Below are 20,052 nucleotides of genomic sequence, written 5' to 3'. Positions count from 1 at the left end.
GCCCTCCCCCGGCACGAGGCAGTGCCCGGCTCAATCCTGCGGCCAATGAGCTTCCTCCGGAGGCGGGCTGACGCGCCCTCGACCACCCGCGACGCGCCGCGCAGGCGCGCGAGCTCTAGGGAGGTGGGCGGAGCCAGGAGAAGAGGTGGGGGCTGCGGGAGAAGAATTCAGAGGCAGGTTTGCCATCTGGCAGCGGCGCGTGGGCGTCGGGGGTTCAGGAACTCGCCACGCAGCGCCAGTGTCGTGAACACTCGCCTGCTCCTGACCTTTGCTAAGCCAGCAACAGCTTGGGACTGTAAGCCGCACTGATTCGGGAGTCCTACCTCCCTTACCCAACACCTACTACGCGATTTTCCGGGCGATGAGGCCGGATCCTCCCCCCTCCCGGCTTCCAGCACTCCTGCTCTTTTTCCGAAATATCCGCTTATACATTACATGATGTCAGAAAGACCAGAGAATTTCATAGGAAAGTAGAGGGTCAGAAATGGTGAGTTTCAGCTGACAAATTAATTCAAATGCGAAAGATGCTGAAAGGAAGTAAAGTTGTTCAGGTTCTAACTGTTGTCCCTGTTCTAATACCTGTGATGTTTCCACACACCGGCTTGCTTTAATTTTAACTCTGGTATGTGCTCTTTACTAATGCAATCCTGAGATAACTGTTTTCCTTGCGGTACAGCCTTTACCTCCTACCCGTATCTGCATAATCGGACACAGATTCCTTGTACTACTGACTGCTAAATTTGCACAAAAGAACTAGATTTCTTCAGTTTTCTGCTTGGAATCTTGAGATTTGGATCAGCATCTCTTCAAAAACCCACAAACCAAAAACTTAGTTATGATCTCTCCGTGGTGCTGAAAGCAAGACTCCCCAGCTCCGTTTGGTCACTCTCAGGCACCTCAATCGTTTATTTAGAGGTTAATCAAATTCCTTTTCAGACTTCCCATGTGGATTCTAGTAACAAATGTTTTTGTCTCACAATGATAACTTTCTACTAAGTTAAGAAGGTATAAAATCGGGCCGGGTTCTTTAATGTTAATTTTCATATAAGGATAGCAGACATTTGAAAAAGTGCTTTTCCGTTATTTCGCACTGGAATTTATCCTTTTATTCTTGTATTACCATAGACCCCAGATTCTATTTTGTTGCAGTTGGAGAAGGAGTGGCCAAACTAGAAAATATTCGGCAGATTTCAGCGTCAAGCCTGCACCTCCCTCTCTTGGAAGTACATTTCCCACAGGGTGAACTACATTTCCCATGAGACCCTGGGAGCGCGCGCTGAAGACGCAAAGAGACAGCTTCCGGTCTCGCTAAAAGCTGCGTGGTCGACAACCGGAAGGTAAGTAAGGGGACTGGGGGATGAATTATTTTTTGGGCTATACAAAGAGGAACGGATAAACGGACAAAAAGCTGGATCTTTTTTCCCCTTTCCCATACCTTGATCTTCAAAGCACTGATAGGTGGAAGTGGGATCTTGCTTAGGACCCTGTTTTTGTATCTGGTGCTTTTTGAAACTCTGGCAGAAACTCACAACAGTAGGAACTTAGTTCGACTCTTAGAGGGCCCTTGGACTTGAAGTCTCTGCTGTCTCTTGTTTGTTCATAAAACTAAATACTAGTAGAGGTCGGGATTCCAGTAGTATGGGGGAGGGAGGCGTGGCCAGTTTTTTCAAATTGGGAGATTGCTTTCCACGCGATTGTTTTTTCACTGTTACTGGTCATAAGTGCGTGTCTCCTGGTCTTTTGGCTATTGCTCCCTCCTTGTAATTCCGCAGCCCCTTTGCAAGCGTTAGATCGGCCTAGGGCATGCGGTGGGGGTGTGGTGTGTTGGAGGAAGCTCTGTAGGCTCAGGTCCTCTTCTTGCCACAGATCTTAACCACCTGCTTAAGCCCTTTGGACTAATTCTTTGGTTAAATAGTGGTTAAACTAGGTGACCTCTGGAAACTTTTTGTGTTGGTACTTACTAGGCTTTGGGATAATATAAAGGAGGTAGGTCTTAGGTGTAATTTGCATATAAAAATGCAACGTGGCTTTTAAGTTTTTTTAAAGTATAAAAACTACTTTTAATCCCACTACATTTTGATTTTTCCTTGTGCTTTGTATGTGCACGTCTGCGACCGTATAGTTTACAGCCTTTTGGACTTAACTTGCACTTTTTTATTAGCTTCCCCTTATTTTCAATGGCTAATATTCTATCTAATCATTTCACTATTGTTGGATTGTTTGCGGCTTTTACTTATTTGCAGTGAGCATATTCTACATCTATCGTTGAGTCACAATTTCTTTCCCAATAAATGCCTTGCAGTGGAACTGAATGATGTAGCTTAGCTTAAATATTACAGAGAAGATATATTTTAGCGGGTAGTAATGGTCATGGTCAGTTACTCATTTCTAATTTACACGGCTGTTTTCCCTTGAACAAGCTAACTATTTTTGCTCTCACTCTAATGGCTTCAAGTGCTAAAACACAACCTCCAGATTTTAGATATTTCTCACTGGATTAGAAGCATCAAGAATAGATCCAATTTAAGAACAGAATTAGTGCTTTGGTCCCAAATATGCCATATTCATTTCAGTATTTGTGTCTACATCTAGTTCAGATGTTAGTAAATTCTTTTTCAGAGTGACAGGCATAATTTGCAAGAAAATCTCAGTGGCAAATTGTAAAATTCCCTGTATTCTAGAAGTGACAGTTGGGAGGGCAATAAATTATTGAAGTAATTCTGAAATAAAACTGGTTAGAATCCTGTATGGCATATAATATGGTTATTGAGTATCGATTAAAAAGCATTTAAATTTTCTGAATTTACTATGTTTCTTTAGTAATGGAATATGTTGTTACTTTTCTTCATTCCTTGATTGTGTACATAAAGGAGTTTTTTGTTCCTTTCCTTTCGCTTGATATTCACATGGTGAGAGTATGATGGGGAGAATGATTGGAGGCAGAGTCATGACCAGTTTTGAGATTATCTTACTTTGGGAAGTATTAATAAGTAAAACTAAGATCAAGTTCACAAAATCCCAATTCTTTAATGAATAAGCTTAATGCCCAGCAACATTAAAAACAGCAGCTCACATTGGCCAAAGATTAAAAACAGTATAGAACAGAAACAGTGCTATCTTGACAAAGGGAAGAGTAGATCTGTGGCTTTCTCTTACAATTAATGGATTTGAGTGTAATTTGGAAGTGAAATGGTATTTGATACCAATGTGATAAAGACCTAGGAAAGACCAGTGATGGGTGAGGTCCTTACTGTATAATGTTCCATGGGCTTTCAAGTTAGTTGTTTCTATTTAAATAGAAGGACAGAGATAAAGAACGAGGTTATCCCCAAACAATCCCATAAAAGAGGTTAAAAAAATTTTTTTAAGAAGGAAAAAGCGGGAAGGGAAGCTTCCTGGGCATGACACCATTTGCAAGGTCACAACGAACACCCCAACGAAGGGCAGATCTTTTCTTCTCAGTTGGCACCAAGTAATTGTTTGGAACATAGATGTGCTGAGGTTTGGACTGGGGTTCTGCTCGAGAAAGCATCTGCTCTCTGACACCCCAGCGTAACTCCTTTCTATGATCCTCACCAGGTAACCTCATTGAGTCCCAGTCTCGTTTGTACTCAAAATATCGGGCTACCCGGTCTATCTTGCCTCGGTTTCTGTTCAGCTGGTCCAGCCTTGGGAGGATAAAGGACTTGGGTCGGCTGGCAACAATCAGGTCTTGTTCATAAGCCGGAGGGCTCATTTCTTCTCTTTGTAGATAGCAAATGAGCTGATCTTGAGAAATTCCTTGGTACTCATGTGGTAGATTAAGTTTTTGTGAAATGTCAGCTGGGGATTCCCGGTCTTCATGGCACTGTAGACTCATCAGCCTTTGTCTTAAGTCCCAGAGATCCATATCACTCTCTGTACCAGACTCTGATTCACTGATAATCGACTCGTCAGTCACTAATACTTCCCCATCTGGTTTCTTTCGCAACACCTTTCTCTTCATCACTGGCTTTCGGAGTCTTTGGGAGGCCTCGGATACTGTTTCTGAAGTGGCATTACTTTCTATGTGTGGGTACTGCTGGCGCATAGGAAAAGCAGGTCGCTTTCCTGGGGTTACTGAAGCTTTACTGTAGGGATCATACTGGATAGGCTGGCCATCTCTCCTGGTATCTCCCTCACCCTGCCCTGCACAGATACGGGTAAAAGCTGTAGCAGCTGCCAACATTCGTTCTTCTGGATCCATATTGGCCCATTTTTGTCCATCGGGTCCCATGAGTTCCTCCATTGGCTCCCCTTCACTGTAGGACCTTCTGCAAGAAAAAAATACCGACCAGATTTCTGTAATTCCCAGTTCTTAAATTGTTCATTCCCTTTTTGTGTACTATTTTATTGTAGTCAGATGGAGAAAGAATGGCTAAGGCAATCATAAATGTAAGAGTTATAAAATGTAGATTATAGTACAGGGTAAAATGGTAATAGTTTGGAGGAAGATTAACTCAGCTGCAGGGAATCCATCATCTGCTTTCATTTCCACTTTCTTCTTATTTGTTCCCACCTTCTAATGCCTGGTGGTTCCTGCTACCTTTAGTAGCTCCTAGGACAGGACAAGTGAGTTCTGACATTAAAAAAGCCTGTGACTTGGGGCATCTGGGTGGCCCAGCTGGTTAAGCATCTGACTCTTGGTTTTGGCTCATGAGATCAGGGCCTTCATCTGCCCAGGGTCAGATTGAGATTCTCTATCTCTGTACCTGCTCACACTTTCTTTCTCTCAATAAAATCTTAAAAAAACAAACAAAAAACTTGTGACTACATGACATGGGCATAATGCTTAATAGACATACACTTAGAGGGGCACATTATATATCCAGCATTCTTCTGTGTGCTTAACATTTATTAATTCATGTAATCCCTCACCTGTGAGGAACTGGTACTCTTATTATCTACTTTCAACAGATGTGTAACATGGAACATAGAAAGGTTAAATAACTAGCCCAAGGTTACGCAGCTAGTAAGTGGTGGAGTTGGAAGTCTAACTCAGGCAGTTTGGTTGCTTTTAACTATGAGTGACTTAATCCAAAACCATCAGAAAAGCAGTGATATGCATAAAAATACTTCTGTATTAAGCAAATTAGCCCTTTGCAGTAATTATTTTTCTTCCAAGTTTGTTTACCTTCTGATTTTATTTTTTGCTTGTCCAACTTTCAATTTTAGATAGTCGTATTTTTTTGGTTTTCTGCAGTTTCTGTGCTTCTGCAGGATCTTACTTAGAAATGCTCTTCCCATTACAAAACTATAAAAAAGGTTTTCTTCTAGTACTTTTATAGTTCCTTTTTTTTTTTTTTTTTGTATTTAAACTTTTAATCATCATAGATAAAGAAACTCTTCAAGGCCAAAAATTAAGTGAGCTGTCAAGAATTAGGTAACATGGCCTTAGCAGAGATTTGGAGACAGTCCATAACTAAAGTGACTGTCAGTTATAGATTGTCTAGCACTGTCCTAGATTTAAGGATATAGTATATTCATCCCCATATTTTTGAAATACAGCAGAAATTTGAACATCTTAATTACATTTTCCTGACTCTACTAACTGCTAGATACAAAATATAAATTCAGTTTGACTTAAAAAAAAAAAGCCTAGTGATGTTTATTACCTTTTTTCTGCCATCAAAATTGCTTAGAGTGGGAAAATCTTGACTTCAGGCTTATTTCTAATATGAAGTACAATCATTGATAAGTTTCATCAATCAGGCTAGTCTACTGTAGCACCTTTAAAGACAGAACTGAGTATTAGATGTTAGAACATACAAGCTACTAATTTTATCTGAAATATTGGAAAGTTAGTAGAAAAAGAGTAGACATATATTCTTTATAAACAGTTTTATGATTAGAAAGATTGGACAAGTATAATGAAAAATAAGAAGGAAATGTTTTAAGGAAGAAATATCAGTAACATCAGTCCTTAAATCATCTCAGCTAACGAAGGAGAGAGAGAAATGAGATCTACAGACATTTTCCCTAAATTCTGACTAAACTTTAACGCCAGCTGACTATTTCTTAATCCCCCCCCTTCCTTTTTGCCTGTGGACTGGCCAGACAGGATGGAAAAGAAGAATGTGGATGATCAACCCACAATAATTAAGCCAATGCTTATCTCCCTGGACAGAAGCAAAATATATCCTTTAGGCATTAAATTAAATCTTAGGTACTATTTGCACATAATGGAATGATACTGACATCACCAAAGTAATTCACATTAAAACTGTTGTGTCCTTTTACTCTCTTTTCAGGCAGAGTGGACCTATATGATTCCTTTATTCCTGGGGTTGGTTGTCTTATCATGGCTGAAAATGACATAGATAGAACCCAGACTGAGAAACTCCTAAAAAGAGTGCAAGAACTGGAGCAGGAGGTACAAAGGCTTAAAAAAGAACAGGCTAACAACAAAGATTCAAATGTGAGAGAAAATTCTTTAGCAGTTGGAAAAGCTAAGCGTGCATTTGATTTCAGTGCTCATGGTCGAAGACATGTAGCCCTAAAGATAGCCTATCTGGGCTGGGGATACCAGGGTTTTGCCAGTCAGGAGAACACAAACAATACAATTGAAGAGAAACTGTTTGAGGCTCTAACAAAGACTCGACTAGTAGAAAGCAGACAGACGTCCAACTATCACCGGTGTGGGCGAACAGACAAAGGAGTTAGTGCCTTCGGACAGGTAAGGGCCGCTATGTTCTTTCTCAAAGCCAGCAACACCAACATATTCTAGGTGTTACATATTAAGAATTCAGATTGTGTCTCCAAAACAAACCTCTTTCTTTAATTCCACAGGTGATTTCTCTCGACCTTCGTTCTCACTTTCTGAAGGGCAGGGCTTCAGAGGATTGTAATGTAAAAGATGACGTCTACGATGCTGCTAAAGAGATTCGCTATACCCACATTCTCAATCGGGTACTCCCTCCAGACATCCGTGTGCTGGCCTGGGCCCCTGTGGAACCTAGCTTCAGTGCTAGGTTCAGCTGTCTGGAGCGGACTTACCGCTATTTTTTCCCTCGTGCTGATTTAGACATTTTAACCATGAACTATGCAGCTCAGAAGTACGTTGGCACACATGATTTTAGGAACTTATGTAAAATGGATGTAGCCAATGGAGTTATAAATTTTCAGAGGACTATTTTGTCTGCTCAAGTACAGCTAGTGGGCCAGACCCTGGATGAGGAGACATGGCAAGAACCTTTCCAGTTATGTCAGTTTGAAGTGACTGGCCAGGCATTCCTTTATCATCAAGTCCGCTGTATGATGGCTATCCTTTTTCTGATTGGCCAAGGAATGGAGAAGCCAGAGATTATTGATGAGCTCCTGAATGTAGAGAAAAACCCCCAGAAACCTCAGTATAGGTAAGTTAAAAACAAAACAAAAAACCCAAAACAACTGTTGCCTTTAGAATTTTTAAAAATATATTAAACATTTTATATAACTAAAGGTTAACATGTCTTCCTCTCCCAACAATTGTCTTATTAACTAGGTCACTTATTTTGTCTTCATGAAGAATTTAATCTATCTTGTAGAATGTTATAAACATGCTTCTCTCATTCTGTACCATTAGGAAATGGGTGTTGGTACCAGGCCCCTTAAATAAAATAACATTCATTTCTAAATTTTTTTTCCCCTGAATTTATGCTGAGAGGTATTATTTTTAGATTCTGGTGAAGTTTGAAGGTAAGGATTCCAACTATTCATATTAAATCTTCCTTGCTCTACATTATTGTACTTTTGAATTTTTCCTAATTTTCAGTGTTGGAAATGGTAGGAAAGATGGAAAGAATAGTCGGACTTTTCTTTTAAGAGCAGGCTGAAGTCAGATCAACCAACAGTTCATTCCTAAGCAGTGAAATCTACTTTTTCCTTCATACCATAGAAAATTAACAAGTTTGGAAAAATATAAAAAATAATTTCATAGCATTATGGTTGAGACGAGTCAGCTCACTTATAGGTGACCTGTTACCACTGAAATTTACCCTAATATAGATCAAGCCTAACTAGTTGATCTATGGTTTGTTGTTTTTCTCTTTCTCTTAATTATAAAGTTGTTCAAGATGAGGGATCGTTTTTATTTATCTTTTACTTGATACTGATGAAGTTTCCCCCCCTCCTTTTAACCCAATTACCTACCCCCCCCAACCTTGTTCTTAAAATACAAGGCTGTTAGATGGCTGCTGTGTATTTTCACACTCTTGTTTCTTACCTCTTTTCTTCTCTAGTATGGCCGTAGAATTTCCTCTAGTCTTGTATGATTGTAAGTTTGAAAATATCAAGTGGATTTATGACCGGGAGGTTCAGGAGTTCAATGTTACCCATCTACAACAACTATGGGCTAATCATGCTGTTAAAACGCACATGTTGTATAGCATGCTACAAGGACTGGACTCCATTGCAGTACCCTGTGGGACAGGTATGACAGGAAAATCCTAGGATATAATTACTTACTAGAACTAAAGTTATATGGGCTATGGGGGGGAGGAAGGTTATATAACATTTGGAGGTGATTCTATTGTGGTATGCATCCATGTAATATCTGATTGTATATATTATAGGACCAAAGATGGATGGAGTGATAGAATGGAGAAATGTTAAGCCCTCTGTCATAAAGCAGACCAGTGCCTTTGTAGAAGGAGTGAAAATGCGCACATATAAACCCCTGATGGATCGTCCTAAATGCCAAGGATTAGAATCCCGGATCCAGCATTTTGTACGTAGGGGACGCATCGAGCACCCACCTTTATTCCACGAGGAAGAAACAAAAGCCAAAAGGGACTGTGATGATACAATGGAAGAAGAAAATACTCTTTTGGAGAAACCAACAAAGAGAGTCTGTGTTGATACAGAAATTAAAAGCATCAGTTAACTCTAACAGGATCTAGGAGGCAAGAACTAGCTAGTGGTAGGTGAACAGAAAAGAAATACAACATAGCATGTGCTGAAGTCCTAAAATTCAGATGATTAGTTATTTGAAAAAATGAAACAAAAAAAACCATCCCCCTGTAAACCCAAAGACTATTAAGCCCTATAAAAGATGTTTTAGCCTGAATAAGAGTTCAAACATTCATTCCTCCCCAAAAGGAGTAAGATATAGAAGATGCAAAGAGCAATTGTGAAATGGAGAGTTTACATACACATGGGAACTTGTGCCTTGTGTTCAAGTTTATTAAAGCCTGATTCTGTAAGTGTCTAATTTGTTATGCTGTCTTTTTAAAAAACCAATGAGATATTCACTACTCATCTGAATTCTCATAAAGAGCTTTGCCTGGGTGTCCTTTTTTTTTTTTTTTTTAAAGATTTTATTTATTTATTTGACAGAGATCACAAGTAGGCAGAGAGAGAGAGAGAGAGAAAGAGGGAAGCAGGCTCCCTGCTGAGCAGAGAGCCGGGTATGCGGGGCTCAATCCCATGACCCTGAGATGATGACCTGAGCCGAAGGCAGAGGCTTTAACCCACTGAGCCACCCAGGCGCCCCTGAGTGTCTTATTTTTTAAGAGAGAAATTAAAAGTAAGAAATTTAGTTAAATATTTGGTACATTCGTTTACAAAAGGCACACTATGACATGAAAGTGACCTAAGTGAATAAAGCTTACAAGGCTTATCAGTCTAGTGCTGTGAGCCACAAACAGTCCTGGTTAGAGTCTTTATTTTTTTTTTTTTTTAATAGATTTTTATTTCTTTGAGAGAGCACAAACAGCAGGAAGGGGAGAGGGAGCTTGATGTGGGACTCAATCCTAGGACCCTGGATCAGGACCTGGGCAGAAACCAGATGCTGAACTGACTGAGCCACCCAGGTGCCCCCATCTTTTTCTTCTTTAAAACCTTGTACATATGTAAAAAAACATTCTTAGCTTAGTTCATGGGCCATATAAAAATAGGCCATAGAGTCTACCACCCCCTGGCACAGTGGTTTGAGGAAAACTCTTAAAAAGATTTCCAAGCTAAATCTTGCAGAACAAGGGAGAGCCAGTTAAAGTTGGGATAAAGAAGCAGAACTTTAAGTGTGTCCAAGGCAGAAGATGCAGTTTGTATAAAGCATGAGAGAGAGCAGCATTTTACCTGCAAGTAACTGTAAATACAGGAGTATGGCTTGACACTGACAAGAGCATAGTTTAGGAAAGGAGCAAGGGTCATGTTTGTAGAGTCCTGTAGGCTTCCTGAAAAAAGCTTAGATTTTTATCTTGAGAGGCCACTGGAAAAAAATACAAGCAGGGATGCAGAAATACTGTTCTGGTTATGGTGTGGATTAGAAGAGGACAAGACAGTGGTACCAGGTAGGAGCCAGTTAGAATAACCAAGGAATTAGATGACGATGGCCTAGACCAGATTTATAGTAAGGGGATGGAAAGAAATAGATGAATTTTGAAATTAAGAAAGGAGAAACAGGGTTTTATGGTTGAGTAAATGTGAGGTTCAAAAGTAGGGTGGCTTTCAGGATAACACTAGGTTTCAGACTTAAGCACATCTAAGACACAAGGGACAGGAAAATAAGGGGCTTTGTTCTCAAAGATGGTAAGTAACCCTCAAAATATTAACACCAGTATTTACTCCAGAGTTCAAAGCTCTCTTAAAATGATACACTAGAACTTCTAGCCATTAAAATAATAAAAAACAAATCAAATGAACTCATATACCTTTTGCCTCAATCTTCATCACTGTAAAGTGTAACACTTCTGTACATTTATGAATTATATTGTATATTTGAGATTCAAAGTTTACCAATCAACAAACTGTTCCTACTTAGGTTCAAAACTCTAGGGATACAAATATGGTTTATACCCTCAAGCTGCTAGTTAAGACAACATATGGGACAATTACAAAGAATATTAACATGAACAGAGTTAACTGATGCTGTGTAAGTGCCACAGAAGCTTAGTAGTGGGTAGGCCAAAGACACAAGACTTCACTGAAAAACTTGCAGGTTTAGAATGTAAAATAGTAGGAAAGTCAAGTGACCTTGTCATACTAAAGACGACACATCATAGCTTTTACATTCTAGCAGAGTAGAAACTGGAAAAGATCCTTATTTTAGAGAAGGGAAAATAGTGGTACAAAATAACTAAGCTTTATTCTTACTAGCCAGTTGTACAATCCAGGTCATCTAGATTTTGAATCAGGTCATTGGTTTTTGGAACCTGATTTACCAACATTTCATAATGCCCTGAATGTTCTTAAAGTATTGCTTTCTCCTATAATTCTGATGTAAGGACAAATGAAAACATTTCATTTTTTCAATTTCCTACCTTATTTCAGTGTACCTCCACTGCCATTAGTTTTCAAGTTAAAGAAAAACCTGGAAAGAAAACAGTTTATGAAATCACTATTTAAAAAAACAGCAACTCAGGGCGCCTGGGTGGCTCAGTGGGTTAAAGCCTCTACCTTTGGCTCAGGTCATGATCCCAGGGTCCTGGGATCAAGCCCCGCATGGAGCTCTCTGCTCTGCGGGGAGCCTGCTTCCTCCTCTCTCTCTGCCTGCCTCTCTGCCTACTTGTGATCTCTGTCTGTCAAATAAATAAATAAAATCTTAAAGAGGAAAACAAAAAACAAGACCCATCAACTCTAGGGGTACCTGGGTGGCTCAGTCATTTGGGCAACTGGTCATGATCCGGGGTCCTGGAATCAAGCCCTGAGTTGGGCTCCCTGCTCGGCAGGAAGCCTGCCACTCCCCTTGCTTGTGCTCTCTTTCTCTGTCAAATGAATAAATATAATCTAAAAACAAAACAAAACAAAACAACACACAAAAAAATCAACTACAGAAATGATACATGGGACAAAGAACACTTCTATAGAGGCAAGGGAGTTAGAGGATCAAGGTCTTAATAATATATTAAGTAAAATCTAGTAGAATAAGCATTTAGTGATATTTTTTGGTAGTTACCATAAACTTTGGACAATCATCATAGATGAAGCAATGATGAATCCCAAAATGTAACTTTGCAAAAGTACCTAAGTTATCTGAAGTAATATTTGGGAATTTCAGCTTCTGATTCAAGATAGGGACTAATAACTGATAGAAATAGTCCTTAGATCTTCCTTTCTTCACTGGAAAATGGAATTATTCCAATAGGTGGTGAGGTTTAAATGAGATTATGCACATTATATATGAATATATAACATGCAATATGTTTTATATGTAAGATACATATATAAATAAAATGGTACTCTGTGAGAAGTATTACACCATTTATTTCAATGTTCATGCAATACAAAACTACCTACAGAATAGCTAAATAAAGCAGGGACGGAAATGAGATAGGACTCTGCCCGGGCTATGAAGATCTCCAACACAGAAGCCCTGAGAGCGTTTTTTGTTTTGTTTTGTTTTGTCTTCTTTTTTAATGGCATATGTACTATATATTCAGTGATTAACCTGTTATCTTCTTTGCATTTAAATTACGCACTCTCCTTTTCTTGAATGTATTAAGATGGATATTTGTAAATAAGTATAAACTTTAGTAAAGCCCACAGGTAACTGTAAATTCTTACTTTTTAATACAAAGACCTGATAATCCTTTCCCTTTACTTAGGGAGAAACTTTCACATAGAAGATAGAGCAGCTTATATTTTGCAGATTATCTAGTATTTTTTTTTAAGTACGTTCGTACTTCTTGAATTTATTTCTAAAAACAATGGGGCTGTATAACTTCATAATCCGAAAAAAGGTGGTGTATTTTCATCTGGGGTAGGACTATAGGGTTCTTCGATTCTCCACACTATCCTAACTCATTAGGGAGAGAGGTGCACGCACCGTGACACCTAGAAGTTCACAAAGGGCGTAACCAGGGGTTGGAAAGACTCTGGTTCCCGCAAGACAACAAAGACGATCGTGTACCCACCTGGCCCCGGGCGTGGTTGTCGCCTCGGATGCTCGCGGCCTCCGGGGAACCCTGGCTCCCTCGGCTGCACCGCCCCCCGCCGCCCTCTGGGCCACCGACATGCAGCCGCTGCAGCCACCAGGCAGGCAGTGGGCGCCCACGGTGACCTCGAGGGGCTCAGACGTGCCAAGGGCACAGCACGACAGAGCTTACACCTGCCTTAGGGAGCAGTAAACCTGGGTTCAGCAGGAATCTTAGGCGTTTCCCAGCCCCGCCGGGGGTAAACTCCCATTCAGCGCTTTTCAAAACCCGACCTCTCCACAGCAGCGGGCAGCCAGCCCTCCCGTGCCCGTGCGCCTCCTATTCCAGCGCCTGCCGGCTTACCTGCCCCGCCAAGGTCCGTTCGCCGCACCGAGTCCGGGCTAGCTAAGCTCCGCAGGCTTCCGTTAGTGTCCCGTAGCTCGCGCAGGCGCACAGCCGGCTCACGCCCCGAGGCCGCAGATAACCGCCCCGCAGCCGCGGTTTAAATCAGAAGAGCGAACCCGAGGACTCGGCACCGCCCTCTAGCCTTCGTATTGGCTGTGAGTGTTGTCGTCTTCCATGTGTACATTCTGATTGGTGCTCATTTTCTCTTGTCCTTCCCCGACTGGCGGGAGGAAGCCCGGGATCGGAGGCGTGGATTCGGGAATGCTCCCTTTCAGTTGTACCCGTGCGTTACCCGGAACCGTGTCTGCGTCACTGGTGGGGAAGGAGGGGACTCTGTAATCTTCGTTAACGGCTAGTTAGCTGGGGTTTGGCAGGGGCGGCCTTAGCGTTCAATCCACCTGAGTGGACCGCGTCTCCATTCTTCTCAACTCCGGACGGCTGCCGGGGTGGGTGGCGTCGGCAGGGAAGGCTCTCGGAGCCTCTTCAGACGGCCCACTTGGGTTCTGACCCACTCAGGTTCTGTTTAAAAACACAGACGGCACTGAGTGCTTTCCGAGACTCCCAAGGCTGGCGGACCCATTGTCGTGGGTCCTGTCCCTACCGACCTTCGTCTTCACCGGTGCTCCGGCCACACTGACTTCTTGCTAGAACAGCGCTCGCGGTTTTCCTCCCGAATGCCCCCGTCTACTCCTTTCCCATATCTTATTCTTTAAAAACAAAAATGTTTTTGGTATATGTACCCGCTTTGGGAATCGCTGAGGATGAGATCCAGGAAAGAAAATCCCTAGATGTCCCTACGACTCGATGTTCTAGTCATTGCCCTGAAACGTAGCTGAACAGTTTGTTCTCCAAGGCTGAGCGTTCTGTATCCCATTTCCCACAAGCGGGCAGGTGCCGGTTGACAAATTTATGTTATTTCTTAAACCCAGGATTCAGTGAGAGGGAGCGGATAATATTTCATCCTTTTTCTCCAATCACTTTCCCCCTTAGTCGGGGCCTTTGCACGACCTCTAAGTCACTTTGCAGTTGTTGGGGGGTAAGAAAAAGGAATAAGATGGCAGAAAGTGGGTTGTAAAGATTTGAATGACCCTACCCCCTAGATCTCCAATATCAACACTACTTTAGTACCACACATTCTTTTCTTTCCTCATGAGTAAATATCCCTTGTTCTAGTTTGGTCATCTTGTACCTGTATGATTTTTAACATCAAATCTCCCTAATCTGTCTTGAAGACAAGAGCACATTTTTCTTACCTGCTGCTTTGCTCATTCAACATGCTCCTTACCTCCACCATCAGTTATCTTCTTGTTATCCTTTATGATAAAGTTTGATCTTTGAAAACCTTTAATTAATAACAACCCAAAGGATCTATTTCCTGTCATATTTCAAGTGGTATCTTTTGTTCAACTCAACCCTTGTGTTTTGGTGGACCACTTCATGCTCCAATTTTGCCTAGATCTGATTTCATAATCTTCATGATTCTCTGAAATCCATTGAACCCAGGTCAAGAAACCTTAACCAAAGCCATCTCAAATTGAGTATATGGAAGAAGATCCTATTCTTAAAAACCATATTGTGTCCTTAAAAACATAAAGGAAGCTTCCAAACACATAAAAAAAAAAAAAAAACACCTCGTATATAAGGAAGCCCCATGAACTTAGTGCATAGTTCCAGTAATTATTAACTCATGATCAGTCTTGTTGCTTCTATATCACTATCCATGTACCTCCTCTTGTATCATTTTGAAGCAAGTGTCAGGCATCTAAAAATCTATAAATATTACAATATGATTACTTTAAAAAAGAGCTTTTTAAAAGCGTAACCACAGTACTATTATCACACCTAAAATAGCTAAGGTATTTCCTTAATATCATCAAATAGCCAGTGTTCAATTTTCTACTTGTCTCATTTATTTTTTTCTTTAATTTGCTTGTTTGAACCAGGATCCAACCAAGTATATACATTGTGATTGGCTGATTTTTTAAGTTTCTTTTATAAGTTCCTCCTCCCTTCTTGTGCAGTTTGTTGAGAGAACCATGTTGTTGGTCCTGTGGAGTTTCCCATAATCTGGATTTTGCTGATGAACACAGTTTAATATGGTTTCCTTACCTTTTGGTTATAACAGCTCCCGTGCAGTTTGTTGAGAGAACCATGTTGTTGGTCCTGTGGAGTTTCCCATAATCTGGATTTTGCTGATGAACACAGTTTAATATGGTTTCCTTACCTTTTGGTTATAACAGCTCCCGTTTAGATGCTTTTCTTGCTTAGGATTAGCTGTTTATTAACCCAGCAGCAGTTTTATCTTTGCCTTGAAATAATACTTTTAGCTGGTTATATTGTCATGCTTAAGTTAATCCCTCCTTTGTGATATGTTTGCTTACCTCACCTGTTTGTTGACATTTTCAAACTCCTTCAACTGTAGTGGGTCTCTGTAGACTCATTATCTCTTGTCTCTGACATCTGCAATTGGTCCTTCTTTCAGTCTTGGAAATAGAACACTGGCCTAAAGAAAAGCAAAATGAAAACAGCTCTTTAGATGCTGCTCCCCCACTGCCTTCTGCCAGCCTCCTTGTCCACCTTGTCCCTATTCTCATTGCTGACATTCCACCCGCATCACTATATTCAAACTGTGCTCTCAGATATTGCTAATGTACTTCTTAATGGTCATCCCCAGGTATTTTGCTCATTTCCCATTCTCTTATTTTTTTGAGAGTGTTTGATAATTTATTCAGTAAGTATTGAACAAAGTAAAACTGTCAGGTTTTTTTGCCACCAAAAATGTTTATTTAGGAATAGCAGGGAATTGCAACTCAGGACATGCAAGATATAGCAAAATGATGGGCAAGTACACAGAACAAAGGAGAAGAATGTTCTTTTATAAAGAAAAGGAAGAAGTTGGGAAGGGCGGCTGTTTTAAGCAAAAAGTTTATTGGAGTAAAATGGAAATTTGAAGTATTGTGGATTTTCATTCGCTGAGTGGTGGCAGTCTCTCATTGGCTAGGCTGTTGCCAGCCATGTAGGAAAAGCCTCCTTCCTTTTTCTGGGGTAGTCAAGTATAGGCTGCTTCTTTTGGGAATGCAAGGCACATCTCTTCTTATTGGGGATCTACAACTGACAGTGAGTAGTGGTAGGACGTGAGACCGTCCCTTTTTGGCCTCTCAGCTCCATCTTAAATGACATATCCTTTATTTGGTTTCATGATACCTATGTTAGGTACTGTACTATATGTCTTAGTGATTTGATGATGAATAAAAAGACATGATCTGCCTCCCTTATGAAGCTTCCAGTTAGACTGAAGAAAATTACATTTATCAAACAATCACAGGTTATTATAAAATTATAGCTATGTTCAGTGCTAAGGAGAGGCAAATGGTCTAACAAAAACATCTAATAAAGGGGAGATTTAACATAGTGCCACTGAACAAAGAGCTAAAGGGTGAGTAGGGGAGATGTTGTGGAGGGGACAGATGGGGGTGAAAGAAGATTTCTAAGGAAAGGGAAAGCATTTGCAAAGGCCTATTGGGGGTAGAAGCTTGGAAGATTAAAGAAATTGAAAAAAAGACCAGCAAAGAGACAGGGTACAGATGAGACTGGAGAGGTAGGCAAGGGCGAGATTATGTAGATCATGTAGGCCAAGACAAAGAATTCGATCTTTATTGTAAGAACTATGGAAACTCTCTAAAGTGCAGATTGGGATGGGTTATATGACATACTCAGGTGTGGATTTGAAATTTCATCTTCGGTGCATTGAAAATGTGTTTGAGGAGGGCAAGATTATATGAAGTCCAAATTGGAGGCAGTTGCAGTATTCTAGGCAGTAGATGGTTGTGGCTTAGGTTAGGATGTTAATAGCCAAAGATAGCAAGAAGAGGGCAGATAGAGAGATTTACTGGATAAAACCCTAAATGATGTGACCATGAATTGGCTGGGGTTGATGTATGAAAGAGGTCATCGATTATTTGTAGGTTTCTAGGTTTTGCAACTGGATGCCATTTTCTGAGATAGGGAATATTGGAAGAAGACCATATTTTAAGAGACAGGCAGTTAGGTTTTGGGCATGGTGAATTTGAGATGCCCTTGAGACATCCAGGTGGAGGTAAGATTAGGCAGTTAGAAATCTGATGTAGAGGTTAGATGCAAGTTATGGCCTTGTAATATTTACGTGTGGCTGGATAGTTATTAAAGTAATGAGTGAGAATGAGATCTTCCAGGACAGAATATAGAGTGAAAAGAGAAGAAAGACTACTCTCTTCTTGAAACTCATCTGGTGAACTCTTTGAGAATTCCCTGTCCTGGTTCTCCTCTCATCTCCCTTCTGCCTCTTAATTGTTGCAGGTTTCCAAAGAGTGGTCCTTTGTCTCCCCCTTGGAGAGCTTAATAGTTGTTTTGTTTTGTTTTTAAGATTTTATTTATTTGAGTCCCTTTCTCTTCCAGCCCAAGGCGCTTCAGCAGCTGCAGGCTTCGGTGCAGACATGGCCAAGTCCAAGAACCACACCATGCACAACCAGTCACGAAAATGGCACAGAAATGGCATCAAGAAACCCCAGTACCAAAGATATGAATCTCTTAAGGGGATCGACCCCAAGTTCCTGAGGAACATGCGCTTTGCCAAGAAGCACAACAAGAAGGGTCTGAAGAAGATGCAAGCCAACAACGCCAAGGCCATGAGTGCACATGTCGAGGCTATCAAGGCCCTCGTCAAGCCCAAGGAGGTCAAGCCCAAGAACCCAAAGGGCGGCAGCCGCAAGCTCAATCGACTTGCCTACATCGCTCACCCCAAGCTCTGGAAACGTGCTCGTGTCCGTATTGACAAGGGTCTCAGGCTCTGCCAGCCAAAGTCCAAGGCCAAGGCTCAAACCAAGGCCCAGTCTTCGGCTGCGACTCCGGTTCCAGCTCCAGCTCCTGCTCCTGCTGCAGCTCAGACTCCCAAAGGTGCCCAGGCCCCCACAAAGGCTCCAGTGTAGAGGCTTCTGTCTGCCAGTGTGAGGGCAGAAGGACTGGTATGACCCCTGGGCTTCTATCCGCATGGGGCTGGTGTCCTCCTGTGCTATTTGTACAAATAAACCTGCGGCAGGATCTGTCAAAAAAAAGAGATTTATTTATTTGAGAGAGAGAGCGGGGGAGGGGCAGAGGAGAAGGAATCTCAACAGACTCCCTCCTGAGTGCAGAGCCCATTATGAGGCTCAGTCTCTCACCCATAAGATCATAACCTAAGCTGAAATCAAGAGTCGGATGCTTAACTGACTGAGCCACCCAGGTGCCCTGAGAGCTTAATAGTTTTATTGCTTCCACTAATTTTATATGAGATAATTTCCAAAATCTTAATTTCCAACTCTTACCTCTTTACTGGTTTCTAAAATTGATCTTAGTTGTGTACTAAGATTTCTAGTTGAATATCTTCGTCTTCCCAAATAAAACATATCTAAAATACTATTCTTTGTTTCCCTCTGGATTCACCCTTATGATACCATATTCCTTTCAGTGGTATCATCATTTCCCCAGGCTTCCAACACTTAAGTCGTGATCATTTTTTACTCTTTCTCATCCTCATATATCTTATAGTTACCAAGTTCTGCCATTTATTTCCTTTTAAACCCTCATCTCTCTCACTTCCATTTCCTTTTTACTACTCATCACTAGTTCAGCCCTAATTATTTCATTTTCAGATTCCTTCTGTAACACATTTATTGATATGGAAGGGTATAGCATAGTAGTAGTATAGGCTCTGAGGTCATATTTCTGGGCTCAAATTCTGACTCTTCCACTCCCTAGTTCTGTGACTTGGGCAAGTTATATAGTCTCTCTTTGATTCGATTTTCTCACTTTTAAAATGGAGATGATAATCTGATTTCCTTCATAAGGTTGTTATGAAAATTAAATGGGAAAATGCATGTTAGCACAGTGTCTACCAAATAAAAACTGACTGTATTATTAGATAGTATGTAGTACAATTCACCCTTCAACAACACAGATTTAGACCATTCAGGTCAACTGATGATGTAGGGTTGTTTTATATATATATAAATATAATACTGTAGGTATATTTTCCTTACGATTTTCTTTTCTCTAGCTTACTTTATATATAATGTTCTACAGTATATAATGCATATAATGTTCAAAATATGTGTTAATCAGTGGTTTATGTTATCAGTAAGGCTTCTGACCAACAGTAGGCTATTACTACTTAAGGTTTTGGGGAATCAGAGGCTACAGGCTGATTGCGACTGTGTGGGAAGTTGGTGTTGTTGAAGGGTCAGTTGTTTGTGGTTTGCAGATAAGTTCTTCTGCTCTGTAGCTTGTCTTTCACCCTCTTAATAGGGTCTTTCACCGAGCAAAAGTTTTACCTTTTGATTAAGTCCATTTTATCAACTTTCCCTTTTATGGATCATTCGTTTAGTGTACAGTCTTTAACATTTCTTGCAAGGCTGATCTAGTGGTGATAAACTCCTTCAGCATTTGCTTGTCTGGAAGATTCTATCTCTCCTTCAATATTAAAGGATAATTTTGCTGGGTAAAGTGTTCTTGGTTGATGGGTTTTTTCCTTTCAGCATTTTAAATAGATTGTGCCACTTTCTTTCGGTCTGTAAAGTTCCTGTTAAGAAATCTGCTGATAGTCTTTTCCTTTACACAACAAGTTGTTTTTTCTCACTGCTTTTAACATTCTCTCTTTGTCTTTAATTCTGACACTTTGATTACGTGTCTTGGTGGGGTCTCTTGGTTCATCTTATTTGGAACACTCTGGCTTCCTGGATCTGGATGTCTTTTTCCTTCCTGAGGTTAGGAAAGTTTTCAGCCA

The 20,052-nt window shown here is 40.8% G+C and overlaps 3 protein-coding genes across 9 annotated transcripts; 2 read left to right on the top strand and 1 right to left on the bottom strand.

Moving 5' to 3' along the window:
• The first annotated feature begins 1,254 nt into the window (after nucleotides 1–1,254).
• On the top strand, nucleotides 1,255–9,203 carry PUS3 (pseudouridine synthase 3). Of its 3 annotated transcripts, none has more exons than XM_044258154.1 (5): nucleotides 1,255–1,337; nucleotides 6,270–6,694; nucleotides 6,808–7,373; nucleotides 8,238–8,428; nucleotides 8,571–9,203. In XM_044258154.1, the coding sequence occupies exons 2-5, from the start codon at nucleotides 6,320–6,322 to the stop codon at nucleotides 8,879–8,881; spliced, it is 1,443 nt and encodes a 480-aa protein (XP_044114089.1). In that variant the 5' UTR covers nucleotides 1,255–1,337; nucleotides 6,270–6,319; the 3' UTR covers nucleotides 8,882–9,203. The 3 variants fall into 3 exon arrangements, with proteins under 3 accessions (XP_044114089.1, XP_044114092.1, XP_044114090.1); XM_044258155.1 differs by having other exon boundaries at nucleotides 1,330–1,337; nucleotides 6,274–6,694; XM_044258157.1 differs by lacking the exon at nucleotides 6,270–6,694 and having other exon boundaries at nucleotides 1,319–1,337.
• HYLS1 (HYLS1 centriolar and ciliogenesis associated) lies at nucleotides 3,008–13,316 on the bottom strand. 5 transcript variants are annotated; one of them, XM_044258158.1, is made up of 4 exons: nucleotides 13,215–13,316; nucleotides 11,259–11,308; nucleotides 5,634–5,748; nucleotides 3,008–4,292 (listed from the first exon to the last, which is right to left on the bottom strand). In XM_044258158.1, exons 3-4 carry the CDS (start codon nucleotides 5,645–5,647, stop codon nucleotides 3,365–3,367), a joined length of 942 nt encoding a protein of 313 aa, XP_044114093.1. In that variant the 5' UTR covers nucleotides 5,648–5,748; nucleotides 11,259–11,308; nucleotides 13,215–13,316; the 3' UTR covers nucleotides 3,008–3,364. The 5 variants fall into 5 exon arrangements, with proteins under 5 accessions (XP_044114093.1, XP_044114096.1, XP_044114094.1 ...); XM_044258161.1 differs by lacking the exon at nucleotides 5,634–5,748; XM_044258159.1 differs by lacking the exon at nucleotides 11,259–11,308.
• A 4,345-nt stretch (nucleotides 13,317–17,661) lies between these two features.
• Nucleotides 17,662–18,346, top strand: LOC122914049 (60S ribosomal protein L29-like). The gene has a single exon (XM_044260692.1). The coding sequence runs from the start codon at nucleotides 17,729–17,731 to the stop codon at nucleotides 18,218–18,220; it is 492 nt and encodes a 163-aa protein (XP_044116627.1). The 5' UTR covers nucleotides 17,662–17,728; the 3' UTR covers nucleotides 18,221–18,346.
• The last annotated feature ends 1,706 nt before the right edge of the window (nucleotides 18,347–20,052 follow it).

This window comes from Neovison vison, chromosome 7 (genome assembly GCF_020171115.1).
Source record: "Neovison vison isolate M4711 chromosome 7, ASM_NN_V1, whole genome shotgun sequence".
Lineage (NCBI taxonomy): Eukaryota > Metazoa > Chordata > Mammalia > Carnivora > Mustelidae > Neogale > Neogale vison.
This window is presented reverse-complemented; position numbering and strand designations above follow the sequence as displayed.